At 44.6% G+C, this 21,654-nt stretch overlaps 1 protein-coding gene and 1 long non-coding RNA gene across 2 annotated transcripts in view; one reads left to right on the forward strand and one right to left on the reverse strand.

Moving 5' to 3' along the window:
- The window catches only part of IPMK (inositol polyphosphate multikinase), a 44,426-nt gene extending 30,808 nt beyond the window's left edge, over positions 1-13,618 (reverse strand). The window contains exons 1-2 of the mRNA XM_055721409.1: positions 13,236-13,618; positions 8,474-8,559 (exon numbers count right to left, since the gene is read on the reverse strand). Of these exons, the coding sequence (XP_055577384.1) occupies positions 8,474-8,559; positions 13,236-13,467 (318 nt within the window). The 5' untranslated portion in view covers positions 13,468-13,618. The remainder of the gene's footprint in view (positions 1-8,473; positions 8,560-13,235) is intronic.
- LOC129736885 (uncharacterized) lies at positions 8,570-20,870 on the forward strand. The gene is made up of 3 exons (XR_008734027.1): positions 8,570-13,146; positions 14,134-14,195; positions 16,465-20,870. It is a non-coding gene; the product is annotated as an uncharacterized LOC129736885 (long non-coding RNA).
- Positions 20,871-21,654: the final 784 nt, after the last annotated feature.

Below are 21,654 nucleotides of genomic sequence, written 5' to 3' on the forward strand. Positions count from 1 at the left end.
AACCTCAGGAATCCTTTGATCAGAGTCTGCTCCAGTAAGGCAGAGCAAAAAAATCTGGGTAAGTGGATTCTGTTACACCCGGGCATGGTGAGCAAAGTCATTTGCTTTGCTTTCTCAAGAAGATTTTTATATATATAAACATATATGTGTGTGTGTATATTGCACCTATATAAACACATATATATTTATGTATGTGTATATATACATATATTTATGTAATATACACACACTCAGAAAAATAAATACTCAAAGACTGAAAAATAATTGCTACCAAATTGCTCCCTAAGTATCGGATATTACCGGAATTTTAACAACCATGTTATATACACAGTGGGACATTCAACATAATATTTAATGGAGTTTTTCATTTACTTATGGTTCATCTGGTACCTGGAAGACCAAGAACACACCAAAACATTGCATTACATTTCCACCGTATGCACTGGAGATTCACATCTCTTTCCACACATACACAGTTCTAGCTTTATGCAATATTCTCATATTAAAAGCCTTTTTTTTTTTAATCTGAAAACTGGAATTCTTGTTTTCAGAGACTGAATTTATTTTCCTTTTCTTTCAAGGAGGCAACCTACGCTTTCCTCAATCCCATACTGGCAGCCTACCAACCATATCTTTATTTTTAAATAAACTTAAAATGCACAAAGTACTGTATTTCTGTATAACACCAACATACCTTCAGTAATTTGATCCATATTCTGAAAGATTCATAACTCAATTCACTTTTAAACAGTATTTGATCCCGTCTGAAAAAGTCAGTGCTTGCATGACTAACACAGAAGGAGCACTGCACTCTTTTAACTTAATCCATTTTAACGTACTTGGATATGCACATTAAAGCTATGCATTTTTGCTTTATTTTCAGCCAGATCTACTCTCGGGAAGGAATATTGCTTAAAATCAGGTTGGTAAGAGAACTGGGGTTTTTTTGTCCTGCTTACATAGCATCGACTGTAGACTACTCAAGCCTGTTAGCTACCCCACCTAGTAGCTCCCCAACAGCATCAAATTGCAATAATGGCCCTTTATGGTTTCCTTTTGTGAGGTTTTCTTAAGATTTAATAAAGCTGGTTGTAGATTATTCTGTGGCACACAACATACAAGGAGCACAGGGAACAGATGCTCACTGTTAACCTTCTACCGTGCAGTGCATCCCCTTCAAGCTTTTCTTGCTACAGGGTGCAAGAATCACAAAAATCTGCCGTATTTTTTAAGTCTTACTGTCCTGGTACAGTAGGCTTTCAGTCATTTAATAGTGACCTGAAGTACATAAAATGTCAGTGTTTATAGGACAGTAGTAGAAACCCAGCAGATTTAGACCTACACTTCATTCTTCACCTCTCCTAGACAACTCCTAATGTGAAAGAGATATGAATACATCCTGACAGTATTTCACAATTTGATCAAAAAGCCATTTTCTTCTCATTAGCTGATGAGTCCTGCGCGTCCTTCTTTTTATTACAATACTTTTGTCCAGGATCATGGTTTAAAGTATAGAGTGTGAGGCAATTTCACACACTGGTTTGGGAACTTAAATTTGCTTATTTCCCCTGCAGAACACAAACCCTCCCAGTCAGTTTCTCAGCAGGAAGAATGCTGCCAAGGGCAGAAATGGACTGTATCAGAACGTGCCCACCACATTTGCAAACAGGTAATTTGCACACTTCAGTACCGCTACCTCTTACTGGAAATGCAGCAGGTCTGGATGTAACAGAATGAGACACGGCTAAAGACAGCCCTTCAGGATACTGAGCTACAGTTCTGAATGCAATAGTAAAGAAAGGTTTGGGCAAAGCACTGCATCCCCAATGTAAGATGTTAAGAAAACCGGGCATCCTTTTTCTCCAAGCTTTGTCCATACAAGACTGACAAATCAGAACCTCAGCTGGAGACTTGATCACAGGATAAGGATATTTTAGTACACAATAGCAGCATGATGGCCATCATCCACTCCTTTTTCAGTCAAAGATAATAATCTAAATCAAGACTATAAAACCCATTAACTGAGTTCACAAAATAGGGTAATTCATCCTGAAGCAAGACATACTTTGCCTCCCCAATTCCCTTCTTTTTCCGTCACTAGCAGAGAACAGTTTACAGAACACATACTGCCTTATCGTGATTTGTGCTATATAGTCTGAAAGGGGGCTGAGCCTTATGAGTCAGTTCTTGCAACTCTATGCAAAAGCTTCCAGGCCAAAACACATCTTTCAGGCTGCTGGCTTGATTTTGTACCATGGAGGGGGAGGGAAGTCACCAGAAGTCTTCTGCACTGCCTTAAGCTGCTTGAATACTAATTAGAATTAGACAATGCAAAAAAGAAGCAAGCAAGCATCAAGCACTAATGAAAAGCCACTGCACAGGACTAGTGGCAGGTTATTGAGAATGAAATAAACAGTAAAGAGAAGATTATTGATAATGGTCCAAAGGGGCATACTTCCCATGTTTCTTCTCTGTAACCACAGAAGCACAAGAAACTATGACTTCAGGAATATTAACATAATTGGGTCTTCACTAACATGTTATCCTCTGGTCACAAACTCAAAGACTAACAACTGTTACAAGACAGACAGAAGAAGTTGCACAAACAATATTAAATCTGCCTTATGTCAGGTTGCAAAATTACTAAGTTCTTTAGAGGAAACAAAACAGAAAGACAGGTCATTGCCCTATTGAAAGCTGCATTATAATGCATCCAACAAAAGTTCAGAAGAACAATTGTGCGGGCAACCATGAAACCATTACTTCCTAGCTTTCAAGTGCTTGACTCTCACCTAAGTAACGTAAATCTCTTTTACATGCTGGAGCTATTTGTGTGTCTTACATCCTGGCTTTGTTTTCAGGACATTTAACAGAAGTGAAAAACAATTTCCATTATCTACAGTGGTAACCGCTTCCTTGCATTCATATTATATGGCAGCAGGGCTTGAACCCTGAACTTTCAGACTACTGCTACAGCAGCTAACAAAACCATTAGTAATTGGCAATGGGTGGAAGATCTGTTATCCAGAAGGGCCAGCTGACTAGCCTGATTATCTTTTCCCGATGCTACGTGGGGTGAATCAGATCCCTTGGTTCCCAAGCACCGGGATAGAGGTAGAATGCTACTAGACCTGAGCTGGGACTGGGAGAACTCCATCCACCTTTTCATTCCAATCCTCCCAAAACTACCCTTGCACTCTGGGACAAGGGTATCCGACAGTTCAGCTCAGAGTTGTGTTACAGCAGCCTTGGAAACCTTATAGTACTGCAGGTATGTTACTTGGAGCCATGACTTTGCAACATCACAAGAACCAGCTATGACAATTCTGATACGCAGCCACTAGCAAACAGAGGGGGACAAAAAATGTAAGCACTGGAAGTTGTCCATGCTGCAAGAGCCTTCTCAGGACAGTTTTCAGTAGGCAGGATGAGGGGCCAAGGCGTACTACTCATACCCCAAGCATCACGCTGTCACCATCGAAAAGCAGAAGGCCAATTCAAGTAAAAGTTTACAGGAACATTTATTGATCTGCTAATCATAAAATCCCAGTTTATTAACTACCGCGTTAGCAACCTTCAAAACTTCAGTATGCCACACTCAGAACACAGACACACAGTAAACAGAAGGTTACAGCCCCACCAAGCAAATGCCAGAAATCAGAAGTGAAAGAGCTGCCATTTCAAAACAGTTCAGCGACCTTCTCCTGTTCTGTTGAACCCAAGTAACACTCCACCTCTTAGTGCTAAACACACAGCTTGTAGGAAACTGCAGTCACGAAGGTAACCTCAACAACTGTAAATTCTCTTTTCCTCAGTTTTAAATACTTGCAGCCCAGGCTCTGTCCTTTTCTGCCTGCAAAAGCATCTGCCCCGTTTTAAGCCTGACATTCCAGCTTCCCCTCTTCAGGGCATCAACAGGACAGCAGTTTCTGCAACACTACATACTTGATGTGTCAATTTAAGAAAAACCTCGTGCTGAAGAGGATAGCTCTTAAATGGGAAGAGTTATGCTAGCACACAGTGCTCTTGGATACAGCCTGGCATGTCTGAGACAAGAGCTCTGTACCCAGCTATGCAAGGTTTTACCTCATGCAGTAAGTGACTGCACTAACTTTGTCAAAGGATGTTTTTCCTTCTGTTCCCCACTCAGCTGCCAGAAGAGATCACCATAGGAGGGCTGATGGGCTTCTTCCCTCTCCCCAACACTGCTGAATTAAATCAGACTGTTTCAGTTTGTATAAATGCACCCTGGCATAAAGCAAGCTGAAGCCAAATACTAAAACACAGCAACTAGTAGCCTGCTTTAGTGGATTTCTTAGCATGCATGTGTAGGCAGCCTACCATAAACACATACTGCCTTTTAACAATTAATTTTCTTTAGTGGAAATGGGTCACTACTACATAATATATTACATTTCCAAACACTATTTTCCTGTTTCCACATCTCTGTGTGCCACTCCCTCCTGAAACTCCTTTAAAAAAAAAAAAAAAGCAGGCCTTTAGAGTGCCTCCACCTACAGGTTCTCACCAAGTATTTCCATTAGATGGAAACTGTTGCAGACTATAGAGTCCTGAAAAAACACAACCCTCCAATTTTTTTTTCATTCCCTTGTGCTCATACCTATCCAAAACAAAGTATCTTGTAGCTATTCAAGGTTAAAAAAACTCCAGATTTTTTACCCAGATAAGGCTACCAGAAGACCTGCTAGAACACTCCACGGTTATGCAGCCAATGTTTGTGAGAAGTTCATGCCCTCAGGTACAGGAAGGGAGTTTGCACAAACTAAATTAAAATGTTATTATTTTCATTTAATAATTACTCATATTTACAGAACTCAGTAGGAAGCAGACATTACCATTGGAAAGTCACACTCCAATGACAAATTAAGCAACAGATAGTAAGTTACTAACAATTACTACAAACCGCTCATTGTTCCACTACATTTTATCATGGGAAGGCTTCACAATCACCTTGTCACATTCTGTGTTTCCCCTCCCTCACAACACAGAACCATGGCAAGCCACTTCCCCATCAGCAGAGAATGACACATATTGCTGTAGCAGAGATAAAAGTCTGGTTTACTTGGTGAAATAATCTCTTAAGAAAGGAGACCTGTATTTAGAGGGTGGGTTGGTTTTGTTGGTTTTTTTAAACTGCTAAACTGAAAATACACTATCAGGAACACAGGAAGGTAACCTAATGGCAGTCTGAGTAGGAATTAAATGAGAGATTTTTCCAGTTTTCCACCTTGACAGAGACCTGTGAAATTCTTCAACATCTTAACTTGCCACCATTTCTGAGCAGGTTTTAGATCACTATTAGTATTTTGCACTACAGTGTCTTGCTCAAGTTTCCATGCCAAAAAGAGAAGCCCATTTTGTTTGGGCTCTACCAGTCAGCACTCAGCTTCATGTTCAATAGAAAATAACCCATCAAAAACCATGGGAAGAAACTTCTGGTGATTCATGGACACAGACTATGGCCCTCTGTCATGTTCACCCATCCAGCTGAACGCAAATCTAGCAACTTCAGAAGAGAAGAATGTCTTGACCAGAATGAAGATGGTATCTGCCTGGTGTCAGGTTAAATATATCAGAGTTAGTCAAACTTGTCTCTTAAAGCCTCGTAATCTCCTATCATGACACACTCCCTGCAACCTCCAGCTCACAAGCACTCAGACTGCATGCTGAAATACCACTTCCTGGTCACTGATGGTTACTGGAAGACGCTTCTGCCTCAAATCTCTGATAGATGCTCTCCAGCCAACTTGTGCAGCTGAAACTGAGACACTCTCATCTTCTTGCTACTGAGGTTCTTAATTACTTCAGCTGAGGTGAGCTTTACCCCTAAGTAAAAAAAAAAAAAACAAAACACTTTTTCTGGGCCAGGTACTGAGGTACTAATCTTAATTCAGGCCAGGGTAAGGTAGCATGCAAAGGAAGCAGTAATTGATCTATCACTACAGACAGAACAGATATAAGCACATATGGAAAAGCAGGTGCAGAAATTAAGTCACAATTAATCCACATATACTAATGGGCAACCATTATTACCATCTTACCAACGGACTTACTGTCTAGGCCTGACAAAGTGACAGCCTGGGATACAGTACTCTTGTTTCACCCGTTCTATTTCTGCACTGTTTCTCACCACCTCCTGTACTAGACCACCTGGTAAACAACCCCTTGTCTCAAGGACTGGTAAAGTTCTCCTTCCCCCATTCTCTGGAGGCTCACTAGCCCACTCCAAGGTGATAACGTCTCTTTGATTATAAGATGTGTTGAGCTCAGGCACCGAAACAGGGCAATCTTGCTGTTGTTCCCACTGCCCCCACAGTTTAATCACTAAAACTGATAGACTACGAACACAAGGAAGTTTTGCCATCTTTTAGGGAAATCAGATCAGTTCATCGTGTCCAAAAAGCACCAGCACAGGACAGGACAAAGTAAAGGACAAGAACGGCAAGAAAGGCTTTTCCCTCTTGGCAGCAACGAGCTATTCTATCAAGCTGTATGTGAACCTGTACCTTACAATGAACCTCACAATCCACAGTAATCCTCATCTTGTAACAATGACAGGCAGCGCTTGGGTGTCTATATCCCACATCACATGGTTCTGGCCTGACAGCAAACATGATAGTAGTTAATCACCGAGAAGCGATAAATCCCCAAGACCTTTCTCCTGTACTTTCACCTACATAACATACAGGCATTTGCTCTCCTTCCCTTCTCCCACAAAAAGCCATTCTAGTTCACGCACAACTAGTTCCGTATACACCCTTCCCTTTCTCCCATTATTTTTTGAGAATTGCCCAAGCCCTTTCACAAATAGCTTATAACCAAAAAAAACTTAGTGTCAGAAGCAACCTGGCAAGGCCCTGGCATGCATAATTGAACCTAACTTTGCAAGTTACCAGCATCGAGACCAACTTCTTCCACTGTGTCGTGGCACAGTAACAAGGGCGCTAACACAGACCTCTTCCTTGAAGATTTTGCCCAGGGTCTTGCTCACAGCTTGTCATGGCAGTGTAAGCAACAGGCAAAATGATAAAGCCTGTGTTGTGAACGGTTAACATCTAGGCAATGCTCAAGCTTACCCTCCTTATGCACTGCCTTTAGACAGTGATAGCACATTACTGTCCATCCCTCAGGATTTCACAGAAGAGTAAGTGGCCTGACACTCAAAAGAGTCTGTTCAAACTTCCTCCTTCTGCTGAAGAGTTACTGCTTAGGCTGGACTGCAACTTTCTTAACCTCATCTAAATGACAGTCACTGAGAAACCTCAGAGAAATATTTACATTTCCATTTAACTGGCTCCTGCTGAGCTCCTACTAACTCAAGAGCTGCTGTTTTGTCTAGCAGTCCCATCAGGAGAATTATCGAATAATTCTAGCATGCAAACACATTCTTCACCTAGAGCACACTGCTCAGCCGGTTTTAATGTGAGGCACTTCCACAAAATACTTAAGGTCTTCTGATATTTTTTTTTCCTAGAAGGATATTCAAGTTAACCACGAAAAAAACCCCAACCACCAAACACCGCAACAAAAAGAGGGTCTCAAGACTCCTCTCTCATCCTGCATACAGTTCTTCATACTGAATAAGCCATAGAAAGGGATGACACATCAAGCTGATACAGAAAGAACACGTGACAGACTATCACCGGCAGTTAGGTCGGTAAGAGAAAGCAGCTCTAAAACCAGTTTACCCTCATAGACAACAAGCAACAACTCTCCTGATTTATGTTATTAAATTTAATGATAAGCAAACTGAACATAAGCAATAGGAAAATTGCAACAAACTACAGTTAAAAACTGGAGAGATTCACTTTTTATTGACTAAAGCAGTGTCTTGCTTAAGAAAGAAAGTGTGCTGGCTTTGAAACCTTTGGGTGCGACAGAAGGAAGTTGCTGCCCTGGGTCAGTGATGAGTGTTGCCTATTACCTGATACAGAGTTGGTGTCCATCACCACTGCCACTCTACAATTGCTCTGAGACCCAGGAGCTGAGTTTTAATACAGTGAACAGTTTTAATACAGTCAACAGAGCCATATTTCTAGCAGTAAACCAGACTAGGTGGAAGACTAAGACATGCTAAGTTTAGATGGAACCCATTCTGAGACACTCGGCATCATGAGAAAGATGGGATCAAATATACCACCTTTTAATCATAGACGGAAATAATACAAGTCTTTTCAATAAAATCTTAGATGCTGTGAAAACCCTGCTGTCCCATGAGCAAACGAGCAAGCTTAAATCCTGCAAGTGAAGTAGCTTTGGCAGATGGACAGATATTCAAAGAAGAGGAAGTTCTAGAAAGCACACAGATACCACGACAAGGCTGTTGGTGACCTACCATTCAGATATTTCTGTTGCACTTTCCCAGCCACAACAATAAGGGTGTACTTCTACGGGAAGGCACACCCATTTCACCCACAGCAAGCCAGCTCCCTCCACCCTGCAGGACGCTCACCTTGTTGTAGAACTCCTGCTCCCTGGGACCACGAGGTGGTGGCTGCAGCTGCTTCAGGACAGTCCCATCTGGATGCTGCAGTATACCTGGAAAGGAAGCATATACATCAGGACGTAGTTCTAAGAACTACACACCCCCACCCCCACCAAATAGCAAATACACCATCAGGGACAACCTATTTGCAAAGTTGTACTGCTTTCAGTACATGCACAGTACAGTCGAAACTGGCAGCTCCTACACAAAACCCTTAGCAGAGGTTTGCTTGCATTCCTCTTTTTCCAGCCATCAGATGATTTCCTGGGTATAATTCTGCTCAAGGCCAACACAGTACTGGGATTTGACATTAAAAGTTCCACCCAAAAAAAACATTGATTCAACTATGGAAGATTACATAGACACTCCCTTCTTAAGTAACTGATAAGCTGGTTTTCCAACAATGCCAAGAAGTTAAAGGAGTCAGTACCAAGTTTAATGCCTTTCCTGCTAGCTGCACTAGTAATTTGTCCTGTCAATGTATTTCTGTACTAGTGGCATAGAAGGAGCACTTCTGTACTACGAGAAGCAGCACCCCTATAGCACTTCATGCTAATCAGATGCTACTATTTCTATTTCCCACAATTATAACACAGAATTTCACCTCAGCCAGGCAACCATCTTCAACACGCCTGCACCAGAAAGACCCCAAATACCGTCCCGAAACAGCCTTAATGACTCTTCAGCCAGCAACATTGCAGAGTAGCTGCATAAGAAATGTAACCAAGTATCTAAGGATACTCAAGAGATGGATATGGGCAAGAACAGAGAAAAGTAACTGCATCCCTGTGAAATGCACTCTAACTTTCAAGTTCATCAGTTGCAAGGGAAAAAGAAAAACCCACTTCTGGAAAAGAAATTTTCTCCTAGGATTTATTCATAGCTTTCCAGATAGCAATTTATTTTGCTTAAAAGGGAAGTAAAAATGTCAACTGTATCCAAAATATTCAAAATAGGTTCCATCTTCAGCTTACCACTTGAGGAAACACAGTGAAACGAGCCAGGAGCTTTGTGTCCCAAAAAGAGTTTAGAGTTCTAACAACAATTGTGTTTTCACTTTTCAGAAAGCATTATCTTAGAATGGGCTCTGTTGTGAAGTCCTGGAAACTAAACAAAATCTTTAGAGCTTAAGACACTTATTTTAAAACAACCACCAGACTTAGAAAAGTCTTTTCATTAGTTGGCTGTGCCAATGAACAATGAGTGGTTTTAAAAATTTGCATAAACCAGTTTCTCAAGTCATGTTGCTTGCTGAAAGTTGGATTTTGTACACTTTCCAGAACTAGAAATATATGCCACACAACAACATGCAGACTACCACAACATCTTCAAGACAATAACTTCTTTCCCCACCCTCTGTACCCTTTTTGACATGTGCTGGAAGCCACTCAGCAAACTGCATGAAGTATTTGAACGGCATGTGTTTTTAATGCAAATTGCTAACAATCACAACATTAAAAAAAGGTTTTATAACACATACTCCTCAAAATCTGCATGTTGGCTTTGATAAGACAAGTAGACAATCCACAAGGTAGAAAGATCAAGCAAATACTCCTTTAGGTAGAACCCATACACTATTTGGTTGATTCATACTACTTGAAAAGAGTTTAATATAACCTGACACTGTCTGAAGTTCCCTTATCCTCTGGATTTTTTGACCGACTAGAGCACCTACTCTGTAACTGTGACTGAGGCAGGACTGAAAACCAAAGACACGTGTTTCAACATTCATCACAAAGATGAAAATGCCGTAACCTTCCCACTGATCTACAACAACCACCATAGGATACCATCACCTGTAGATCATACTAACATATGGATGTTGGTTCATGGCTTTGTTTTAGGGTTCCTGGGGTTTTTCAGCACAGATCAGGAGTAGTATCGGTTTAATATATGAATAATTTATTCTTTATTTCAGCAATTTAACACTTCTAAAGAAGCAGCAGAACTATACCAAAATTAAAACTCTGAAATATTTCACAAACATTTCTCTGTGCCTCTGTACAGAAAGCTTGCTAGCATTCTGGAACTCAAATCTACTGCAAAAATAATGAATACAGACTACACGCTCTTCTAAACAAAAAAGAAAAAAAATCACATCCAATCCACATGCTTCACTGAAATATAGACAAACCTTTTCTGCACAAATACACTGAGTATTTACTTTAGAAAAGATCCTCTGTCCTCTCAGGGTATCTAATAAGGACTGACCAGTATCTATGTGCCACCTTCACTTTTGCATTGTGAAACCAGCAGCCAGAGTTTGAAGTTTTGTGATTTGCATGGCTACAAAAGTCCCAAGGAAAGAGAATGGCTCCTTTAGTACAGAATCCCACTAATGACTTGGGGACCTCCAGCACTTCGTGGGTGTAAGCACCAAACCACAGGCAGGTGCAGAAGTCTCTGTTGGGTGGAGATTGCCATCAGGAAGGAGGGAACAAAGCCTATGGCAAAGAAAGTTTAAGGTATATTTTAAGAAAAAAAAAAAAGTTTAAAAATGCTTTGGATACCTTCAAATCCTCTGTATGTCTCTATGAGGGGACAGAAGGGAAGTGGAATGCAGAGGACAGAAGTGACATGCAGGAAGAAGCTGGGCAGAACAAGGAAGGCTCTGAGCTTGAATCAGTGAACAGCTCAGATACTGGCACCAGGCAGGTACAACCTTCAAGCCGTATGCAAAGCAACAGAGGTATCCTGACAAAAAGGCGCACTGGTTTTATAGCTTTAGGCTTTAAAACGATAAAGGTTCAATAGGATAGAAACGGGCAGAATGGGAGACAGCGGGAAGGCTGACTACTGACAGTAAAGGCAGAAAACGCAGTGGAGAGGGCAGAAGACACACCGGTCTCCTCTAACATGCTTTAAGTTCTCACAGATTCTGACACAGAGATTGCCTGGGACATTCCTTACTGGTGCTATTAGCAACTACATATACTCAAGCATCTGGCCACTACTTTCACAACAAAGACACCATGGGGAGCAGCATCGCAAAATTATACATGACCCTGTATCTTTAGCATCTCAACTGCCAGCACTCCTACATACAACATCTATAAAGAAATAAAATGAGAAGATTCAGTTACAAGAAAAAGAGACCTGTGAAGGCCAGAGCAGCATTGGTCTTCACTTAAATCTAAAAGTCTGTTTCTAAGACAAGATCATCAAACATGGTAGTACCTTTGCAAGAAAATTTGTCTTGCTCATTAGATGTAGCAGAGCTAGCTTTATCTAACCCATTTGAGCTGCACACACAATATAGATAGTGTATCACCCATGTTGTCTCAATCTAACTGCAATAAAATTGACATGCCAAAGGTGAGGCTCTCCCTGAAGTGAGCCTTTTTTGCCTGATCCCACCCCATGTTATGATGTGGGAACAACAACAAAGATGTACATCTCCAAGGATCCAACACCCCTCCCTCAACATTTTATTGCACCAGTTGCAACAGAGGCAAGGCACAAGAATGACTTCGCTGTGGAGATTATCAGTAGCAATACACACCATGGATGTAAGCTGGAGATAAGACCAACTCCCAGTGCCATTAGTTCTGTAATTCCACGCCCTGACAGCTGAAGACGTTGTGAAGTTCAGCCCTTGGCCTATCTGGCAGAGGCATTCCTACTAACGGGGCTCAAAGGTAATATAACAGCAGGTACTGGTTATAGCTACTCCCAAAGGGCACACCGAGAGCTGAATGGACATATACTTTGCATTTGACTCAGAGGCCGCAGTGATACCAAATGTGACATCCTGGAAGGGCGAGAGATGCCACCTGGCAACATCAACTTGGCCGCTCACTCTGGCACTGAGCACTGCCTGTATTAAAATGCGCCTTCATCGGAAGGGCCAACACCTTGCTCCTCAACCTAGAATTAAAACAGACATTTAAAACTACCGGTGGCATGCTTTAGTAACACTGTATCTTCATGATATTTGTATTATTAGACTGCTTACTAGCCACTGGTTCAGAATTACTCTTACCATCAAATAAACAAGCAACTAAGAAGTTACCCCTGGTTGGTAAACCTCTTGCTAGTACTTTGCCGAAGCTTCCAGTGGCGATAGAGGTTGGGGGTTCCCGTGAGGTAAAGCCCGGTTCCAGCGTTCGTTCTGAGGATACCAGTGCACCATCCTAAATTCCCACTTTTTTAAAGGGTACCTGCGGGAACGAAGCCGGACTACAGAGGCCCTTTGGCTTAAAGGTTAACACGCACCTGATGGGCCGTTACCATTTACGCAAAACCACCAGAAGAGATACCCAGCAGCGGCGACACCGCTCCGTCCACAACCCGCCCACACCGGCCGAGCCCCGCCAGCGCCGGCCACGGAGCCGGGCCCCGCAGCGCCGAGGTGCGCACCTGACTGCGCACCGACACCCCCCGGCCGGTGAGGCCGCGCCCGGGGCCGAACGGGCACCCGCCGCGCAGCCCGGCAGAACCCGGCGCTGGCGAGAGCGGCGCCCCCGGGGCTGCAAGCCCTGCCCGCCGCGCCTGAGGGGCCCTGCGCGTCGCCCCGCCGCCCGGGAGCGGCGCCCGCCTGTCACCCCCGCCCCCCGCAGAGCTGCCGGCCGCCGCCAGCGGGACGTGAGGAGAATTGAAGCGAAAGCCGCCCCGCCGCCACCGGGTTGGGAAGAATTAAGGTAAACGGGAGGGCGGGGAAGCCCCTCACGGGCGGCTCGGGCCGCCGCCGCCGCCGCCGCCCCCCTCCCCGCGCCCCGCCGCCGCTCACCGCCTTTATCCTTGCCGTACATGTGCCCGGCCACCTGGTGCGACAGCGGCACGCAGCCGTTCAGCCCCCGCCGCCGGCCCCCCGCCGCCGCCGCGGGGCCCGCGGAGGCGCCGAGCGCCGGCTGGGCCGCGGCCTCCTCTGCCTCGCCGCGCCCGCCGCCCGCGCAGCGCCCGCACCCGCCCTCGGGGCGCCCCGCCGCGGGCGGCGCCGGCCGCGGGGGCTCCGTGGCCATTTCCCGGGGGTGCGCGGGGGGCGGCGGGAGGAGAGGGGCGGCCGCGCGGCGGCGGCGGCGGGCGGGCCTCAGCGGGCGCTGCGTGCCGGGACGCGGGCGGCGAGGACCCGCGGCTCCATCACCCCGCGCCGCGCCGCTCCGCGCCGCCCACCCCGCCGCTGAGGCAGCGACTGGCCGCGGCGCCGCCCCGCCCCGGACGTGGCTCCGCCTCCGCCGCCCGGCCCGGCCGGGCCCGGCCCGCGGTGGGGCGGGGGGCCCGGCCGCCGCTGAGGGGGCGGTGGCGGCGGCGGCGGCGGCGCGGGGGTAGGCCGCGCCCGGGCCCTGGCGCCTCGGCGAGGCCGGCGCGGGCAGCGCCTGCGTTCGTCGGCCGGCTGCGGCGGCAGCGGGGCCTAGCGCCCGCTAAACCGACCCCGGCCGTGCGAGGGAGCGGTGACACCCCCCGTGGGCACCCCCACCGCCGCCCCGGTCCGCCGCCAGCCAGCGGGGCAGCGTGCGCCCCTCGGCTGTGCCGGGAGAGCTGCCGCCGGGCGCGGCCAGAGCCGGGTGGTGGCGGGCGGGGGCCGTGCCCCCTCCGCTGGGTCTCGGCGGCCAGAAATGCGCCCGAGCTCCTCTCCAGCTGTCCCGGTTCGCCGCCATCCCGCGGTTTGTGTGTGTTCTCTCCGGCAGATCAGAGGGAGCACAAGCCAGAGCAGACCGAGCATGGGGACGGTGTCGGACCCTTACAGTGGGTACGGACCTTTAAAGCCGCTTAAAACAGCGCCTTAGCAAAGGCTTTCTAGGCGCGGGTGTTGTATGGGAGGTGGGCGCACCTGGCCTGACACCAGATCAGAACTGGACAAGGGATTAATCTCTAATACGAATTTTAACTCCCCGTGGGTGGAGGAAGGTATGCACAAGGCCCTGCATTCACTCACAGGACCCCAAAGCCTGGCTAGGAGGCTTCATTAACATTTCTTTTCTCTGGGGCAGGTATCAGCTCTATTTGTCAGCCTGTAATTACTGGCTTCTCTTTTTGCTGTTTCTTTCCTTTATAGAACTAGGTGGACTCAGTGAATATTAGATCTGCACTTTTGCCATGGTATCTGCTAGTGTCAAGTCATGTTTAACATTAGTAGGATGCAGAATGGGAAAATGAGGCTGGAGGTAGGAAAATGAATTTTAGCAGATATATGACATTCCCTCAGGTTTTATAAAACTGGGCTGACGTGTATCAAGAATCAGCGCTGACATTAAAGGAACAACAATGCAGTGAGCTCAGCTATTACTTGCAGCCTCTTCCCCGTCCCATAGTAGGGAGATGTGGCAGGTGGTTGGGAGAACTGGATGGGATCTGGGGGATTTACTGGTGAAAGTAATGTATCAAGGGAACAGGAATGTCACAGGGAAAATTAGGGTATTGAGGAGTGAGAGGAAGGAGCATAGCATATAAATTATCAAAGTAAGTTTCATTAGTTCATTGTTCATGGAACACTTTGTTTCACTCTCTTAATTGGGTAACATGGGGAAGACAGTAGTAACAACTCAGAAAGATCCCTTCTGAAGTAACAAGGCTGGTCAGAAAACTTAACGTTTCTCCTTCACAAATATCCCCTTCTCAACAGTCGTTACTGTCCAGCCCTAAAGATTAGGAGTCAGACGGCTGCAAGCATAAACTCCTCTCTTCAGTTCCCCCCGTGGTGAATTTTCCCAGGGGGGTGCTGACACAGGAGAGAAATCCCACAGATTGGTCAAGCCTTGCACACAAAAAAATTACTGAGCAGTATAGTGAAAAAAAAAAAGCACAAGTGGTACGTGTCTGGCAGAGAGAAGGTTCCTGGTCTCAGCAGCAGCAGCTGCTGCAAGGTTCGGATGCCAGCCTGAACCTTGCGGAAAGATATTCCCCCCTCCAGAGATGTGAGACGCTTCGGCTGATCTGGGTCTAAACACAGAGAGAAGAACGTAGATGGCATTTCAGACCTGCATGAGTGCCTGTATAACACTGCAATCTACCTGAACTCGAAATCTTGGTGGAAAAAAGAAGGGAATTAAAAGGCAAAAAATTGGAATTTAAAGACTCTTCAAGTACCTAGTCCTGAACGGCATCTAGATATCCTTAGAGCTAACAGAAGTGGGCCTGGAAGGATTTAAAAGAAATAATGAAAGCATGAGTAATTGGAATAAGTAAAGACTGCCTACTTCCTTTTCCCTGATACTGCTTTAGTCAGATTTATGCACATAGAAATCAACCGACATGCAACTATCCTCTGCTCATTCATTCCACCCTCACACTTCAGCACAGGGAGTTCACTAATCTTATCTGGGAACTTCCCCTAAAACAAAACGAGCTAAACCGAGAGAATACCAGAAATTACAAATAATTAATATTGCCACAGAGTGTGATACTGTAAGAGTTTGTGCTGAAAGCTGAACCTACCAGCAAGATTCCCAAAGAAACTTCTTATCTCCAGGCTGTGCAATTGCACTGGAAGAGAAAGCGAAAGTGGCTGCTAACAGCTGCTGAAGGGGCAGGTGGTTGGGACACCTCACCCCCACCAACCCAAACAAAATTAATTTGGCAAAATTATGCTTAGTTCTGGATTACTCTTTCTCTCTGTTGCTGGAAATCAGTCTTACCTCTCTCGCTCTGATGAAAATGCAAAGACTGACAATGCCTACAAAATGTTACGCACGCATTTGTTTTGCACAAACTGCTTTGTGCTGCAAGAGGATGTCTCGCCAGCAGATTGCAGAGCTCCCCTGAACTGAGTGAGGATTACAAAATGAATCACTTTACGCTGAGATAAAGCCCTTTTTCAAACACAACAGCTAGTTAATAACTTAACTGCAAGACACATGGCAGTTTAGTACAGGAAAAAAGCTCCTACTTCAGTGGAAGTACAGGGGGACGTTAGGTAAACAGATTAGTGGGGCTGGGTCTTGGCCAAAATATCGGTACTGTAGAGGTATGCTGACCACAAGCACTGCTGGATTTTCACTGTCCCTTTGCGTGGTTCACAGCCACTTCTTCCCCATCTCGCCAAAACCAGTTCCTCTGCTGGAGCCGTGTTATCTGCATGAGGTCTGTGTGAGAGACGTGGATCCTGCTGCCTGCGCAGCCACTTCCTGCAGCAGGCAGCTGCGCTTGTGTAGCTTCTGCTGGCCAGACAGATTGCAACAGAGTTGACCTGGGCCATACCTGTGGTCCTGATCAGAAATGTTGATCAGCAAAAGCAATAATTTGCTGGGTGGGTGAGAACATCTGCGGTGGTGCTTCTGCAGGCAGGAGGGCCTGTCCTGCTCATTTGGCATTACAGCAGGTGTTGCAGTTCTTTTTCCTTGCCATTTCACAGCAGAAGTGTTGCTGTATCGTGTCCTCTAAAAATAGCTCAGGGCTTTTAATCTTTCGTTAAGTTCACAGAAGTTCTGTGCTGTCTTTTTTGTTCTTGTTAAGTAAAGGAAAATCTAAGCTACTCTTGTGTGTTGTTGTAGCTGTAAGACTCAACAGTGCTATCCTGCTTTCTTTTCTAGCTGCTGCCTTGTCATGTAGGCATCAGGTCCCACAATGATTAATATTTTATTTGGCTTTGACTGATGCAAAGTCTTTGACACTACTCTCCTCCCTGGCAACCAGGGTACATCTGGGGTTTTCCAGGATGAAAACAAAGGGATGGTGTCAAAAGCCAACATACACTCTCTGGAGATAATACAGTACATTTCAAAAATGACTGTGAGGTTAATTCATGGCAGTTGTGTATTTTCTGGATCACCTTTTCTATAAACAGAACCGCAGCTGTAAATTTGGGGAGGTCTGTTTTGTATTAGAAAGCTAATTTCATTTCAATAGTTCCTTTCTTCCTCAGCGTCCTTCAATTTTATTTTTTTATTGGTGATCATTAAAGAAACTAATCACAGAATTTGGAGGAAAGGTTCATTTTTGGGCTGAGAGAGGAGGTTGAGGGGTGGGAAGCAAATAGAAGGACTTTGGTGGTGGAGAGGAGCCAGCAGTGGGTGTTTGCCGAGACTGGTTTTATTCAACATCTTCATTCACGACCTGTAGATGGGAGTGTGCACAAAGTCTCCAGGTCCGTGAATATTCCTGACCTCCTTAGGGCAGTCAAATGCCACGCTGACGGCAAATAAGTCCTGCAGGCTCTGACAAAACCGAATAAAAGAGACAATGTTGTCATAGGAGCTTCAATGTGGAGAACCGTAAGGTATCACATGTAGAAGGAAATAACCCAAACCAAAGGTCTTTGATACTGATCCTGGAACTGGTGTCACGGCTCAGGAAAGAGATCCTGAAGTCATTGTTGACCGTTGTCTGAGATCATCAGCTCGATGCATGTCTGCAGCCAAAAAAAGCCAACAAAATGTTGGGCAACATCAGGAAGCGCATTGAGAGAAAGTCAGAAGGCATAATTTTGCTGCTATGTGTAGCCTCAGCGTGCCATGTATTGAGTCCGGCTTCCATGCCTGGTCTCTCACAGAGAATAGGAACATACCATTAATTAAGCGGTGCAGAAGATGGAACTAAACTGATGATTTGTGGAGAGTCTGAACAAATGAAACATATTTTCGCTGCCTCCAACCCTAGCAAATGGCAGTGAGAGGTGTATGCGTTGAATCCTTGATCAAGAAGTTGTGCATCTTTCTGAAATAGAGGCATTAGATCAAAGTCTTTAGTACCTTCTCCTGATCTCATGGCTTACAGGTAGATAAAGATTACTCCCTTTGTCTTTCTAAACAAATATTTTCCAAGTATGGTATCGTATCTCTATCAGGGGGTTGCTCAGGGTTTACAAATGCATGATGGCATTTTACCAGTCACATCCTAATACTTTAGGTTAACCCCCATACTTGATTTAAGATGACTAATCTGCCAAGAGGCTTATTTAAAATGCCTCTTTGTCTTTCCCTAGAGGCTACTTACATTGCCTCCACCTGCAGTAAAATTAAACACCTATTTATTGACTAAACCCACGGCCAACTGGCATTAAAAAAAGTCTCTTCTATTAAACGATATTCTACTGCCAAGATATATCTGCAAAACAACAGATTTTCAACCCTTAAGAAGTAATTTAACCTTCACACATTGGAGCCAAGAATGAGATTGAAAGAGCAGGATCACACTGTTTGAAAAGAGCAACAAATTTAATAATTACTGAAGTGAAAGTCTGTTCTGGCCGTTGTTTTGGTACCCAAGACTCCAGCAAGAGCCCTGGTGGTGAACAGACAGTGCATCTTGACCACATCTTAACCACGTATGGTGATATTTGCCAGCTGTAGAAAAATATTGGAGAAAAGTTACAGTGTCAGTAACCTTATCATTCATTTTTCTTTCTTTCTGTTGCCGGCTGACTTAACTGAATGGCACAAACATTCCAGCTACTGAGCAGATCCTTGCAGATCCTTGCAAAAATCCTGAATTTTGAATGCTTCACACATTAACGCTATAATTTCTGGCATGCTCAGGAAGCTCCTCTTTTATTCTACGGACTTCTCCCAGAGAGCAGAAGGCTTTTTTTTTTTTTTTTTTTGTATAAATGTGCCATGCATTCAAAAACACCAAAAGAAAACTGCAGTCTGCATAACAAAAAGGGTGCAGAGCAGAGTGGATTAAGGGCAGTGCAATGTCATATTGGAGAGGAGGGATGGTTCAGTCTTCAGCTAGGAAAAAAACAACAAGAGAAATGATCTCTCTGTGCTTACATGAGGTGTATGCAACTGCTGTGTATCAAGGACAACAGAAGTTACTTGAGAACCCAAATAAATACTTTCTTACCAGTCCGAACTGCACATGAGAAAGTTGGACTGAGATCTGCTTCACTACAGTTACATAAGCCCACTGTGATTTTACTGCCTTCAGGGAGTATACTGGTAAATACTCCTTCTATATATTATAACGGCACATCTAATTAAACAGTTTACAAAGGTGGGCATGGAGGAACACCGGACTGCTAACAGGGGACCCACAGCATGAGCGTGCCTTACTTTCTGACCAGTACTGTGGGATTTCACGAACAGTTAGGAAGAAAAAACACAGTAACAGGTGACTGCTTGAGGCACATAACCCCTTTGGCTCCAAGGAGTTTGGACTAATAGGACTGCTTAGTCCCAGAGCTAATGAACAGCCACTTTGTAGACCTTGTGCTTAGCTCTATTAAGAGGTATAATGAAAAGCAACACGTCAGTTTCTGCAATTTGGTTTATTCCTTTTTGCTACCACCTGGAACAATGTTACATGGTGTTTTCTAGCTTCTCCCACCTGCCATTTCATTTCTTCTTTTTCACCTTCTTGTTTCTCTCCACACATTTGATTTATTTATTTTTGTGTTATTTAGTTTTTATTCAGTTCCTCTCTGCATTAGCCTCAGGATTAGGCAGCCTGGAAATCATCATGCCAGAGAAATGCTCTACGCTCTGCAGTCAGTGCAGCTGCACCACTGCTATAGTAGAAAACAAGCAGCAGATAGCTTCAAGTAGCAGCCTCTAGTACCCATCCTAAATTAACGATGGCTCTAGGAAAATGATTGTCTCCTGCCAGTGCAGAAAAGCCACTCATCAGTGTGGGAAAACCAGGGCAGCACAAGCCTGGGTGCAGAAAGCAACTGGGGGAATGGGTATCCAACACTGCTGGGCTTAATGTGTACCCGTGACAATGGAAAAAGCGTTTGGTCTGACCAGGCTGAAATACAGCACTGATGAACTCAGCCTGCTGGCAGCAGTGTTGGGGCATCCCCTCCCTGCCCACACGCTATAGGGAGATGGTGCTCTTCTGCCTAATCCAGCCAGGGCTCGGCATGGGTTTGGTCAGCCTTGAAGCTTCAGGAGTTGAAACAAACAACAAATTTAGCAAGACTTCCTTCCATGTTTGGAACGGCTAAAGAGAAGCCAGCTGACAAGGTTTCTTTGCAACACCAACATTTAGTTTCATGCCTACGTTCTTATCCTTCCTATTATACAATGTTCTTCCGTTATTGGAACGACTGTGATACAGCAGTGACTCACATTTCTATGTCTTTATCTAGCTGTATTACACTGAAAGGAAAATGCCGCTCCAACTGCTGTGCAACTGTGCAAATCTGTGCACCAGAACAAGGTCCAAACTGCAACAATACGGTGACAATTTTAGTAGGGCTTGTGGTCAGCTGTGCAGCTGGCTGTTGGGGAAAGAGCAATACCACTCCTAGATTTAAAGCGCATAAGCCTCTGTGCACAAACAGCTTAGTCCCAAATACATTTATGCAGCACTTCCAGATGCCTGGGCTCAGGCAGACAGCAATGCTGCTGAAAAAAACCCAGATACATAAGTATATGCATACTAAAAAACCCCCTTAAAATCAGCGTTGCCCAGATCACGGAGTATCCATTGCACAGTGTCTGTTTCCTCCTAGTGGAGCAGCATGTGACTGCAGTGCTGAAATTATGTCGCGAGATTAACGATGCTTGAATTAACTGTGGAGAAAATACCTGTAATTTACAGCCATCTCCTCTTCAAGAATGCTGATTCTAAAAGCCCTTGAGTATTTGACATTGAGACTATTTTGATGAGTCACACTCAATTACTGCAGAATCAGTACTTCAGTTTATTCACCTTCCTAATGAACACTTACATGTTGAAAAATAACAATGCAGAACAGCAATACAGTTTTACCCTAGGACAGGAATCCTTCACTACTTTAATATCAAGAATTTGTACCACATTTTCGTGTAGGAGTTTCAGTGTGAGATGAAAATTGCCCATTTGCAGAAGAATTTCTTTACAGTTAAAACTTGGTAAAAATCTAACCAATTCACTTCGTATTCTAGAGATTATTTGAGGAAAGCACTGAAGAACAGAGATTTCAGAAAACACCAGAGCAAGCAAGCAAGCACTCAGACCATCAGAATATGATAACCTATCATGGTATACGAAAAAAATAAAGTGTTTTCTGTGACGCTCATCAAGGCTGCTGCCAAGTTTGTTTACACAAATTCAAGTATCTCTCTTCATTGTCATGTTCAAACAGCTCACATACACAAGTAACAGGAACTTCTAGGTACAGTACAGAAAACTGTACATACATAAAAGTAAGATTTAACCCCTTTGTGTCAATATTCAGAAATTTGACACTTCTCCCAAACAAACCCACCAAGATGTAAATCAACAAAGACACTGCTTCTGCATCTTTGCTTCCCAGTAAGGAAAACTCCTCATGGAACCCAGTT

The sequence above is a fragment of the Falco cherrug genome, chromosome 9 (genome assembly GCF_023634085.1).
Source record: "Falco cherrug isolate bFalChe1 chromosome 9, bFalChe1.pri, whole genome shotgun sequence".
In the NCBI taxonomy this organism is placed as follows: Eukaryota; Metazoa; Chordata; class Aves; order Falconiformes; family Falconidae; genus Falco; species Falco cherrug.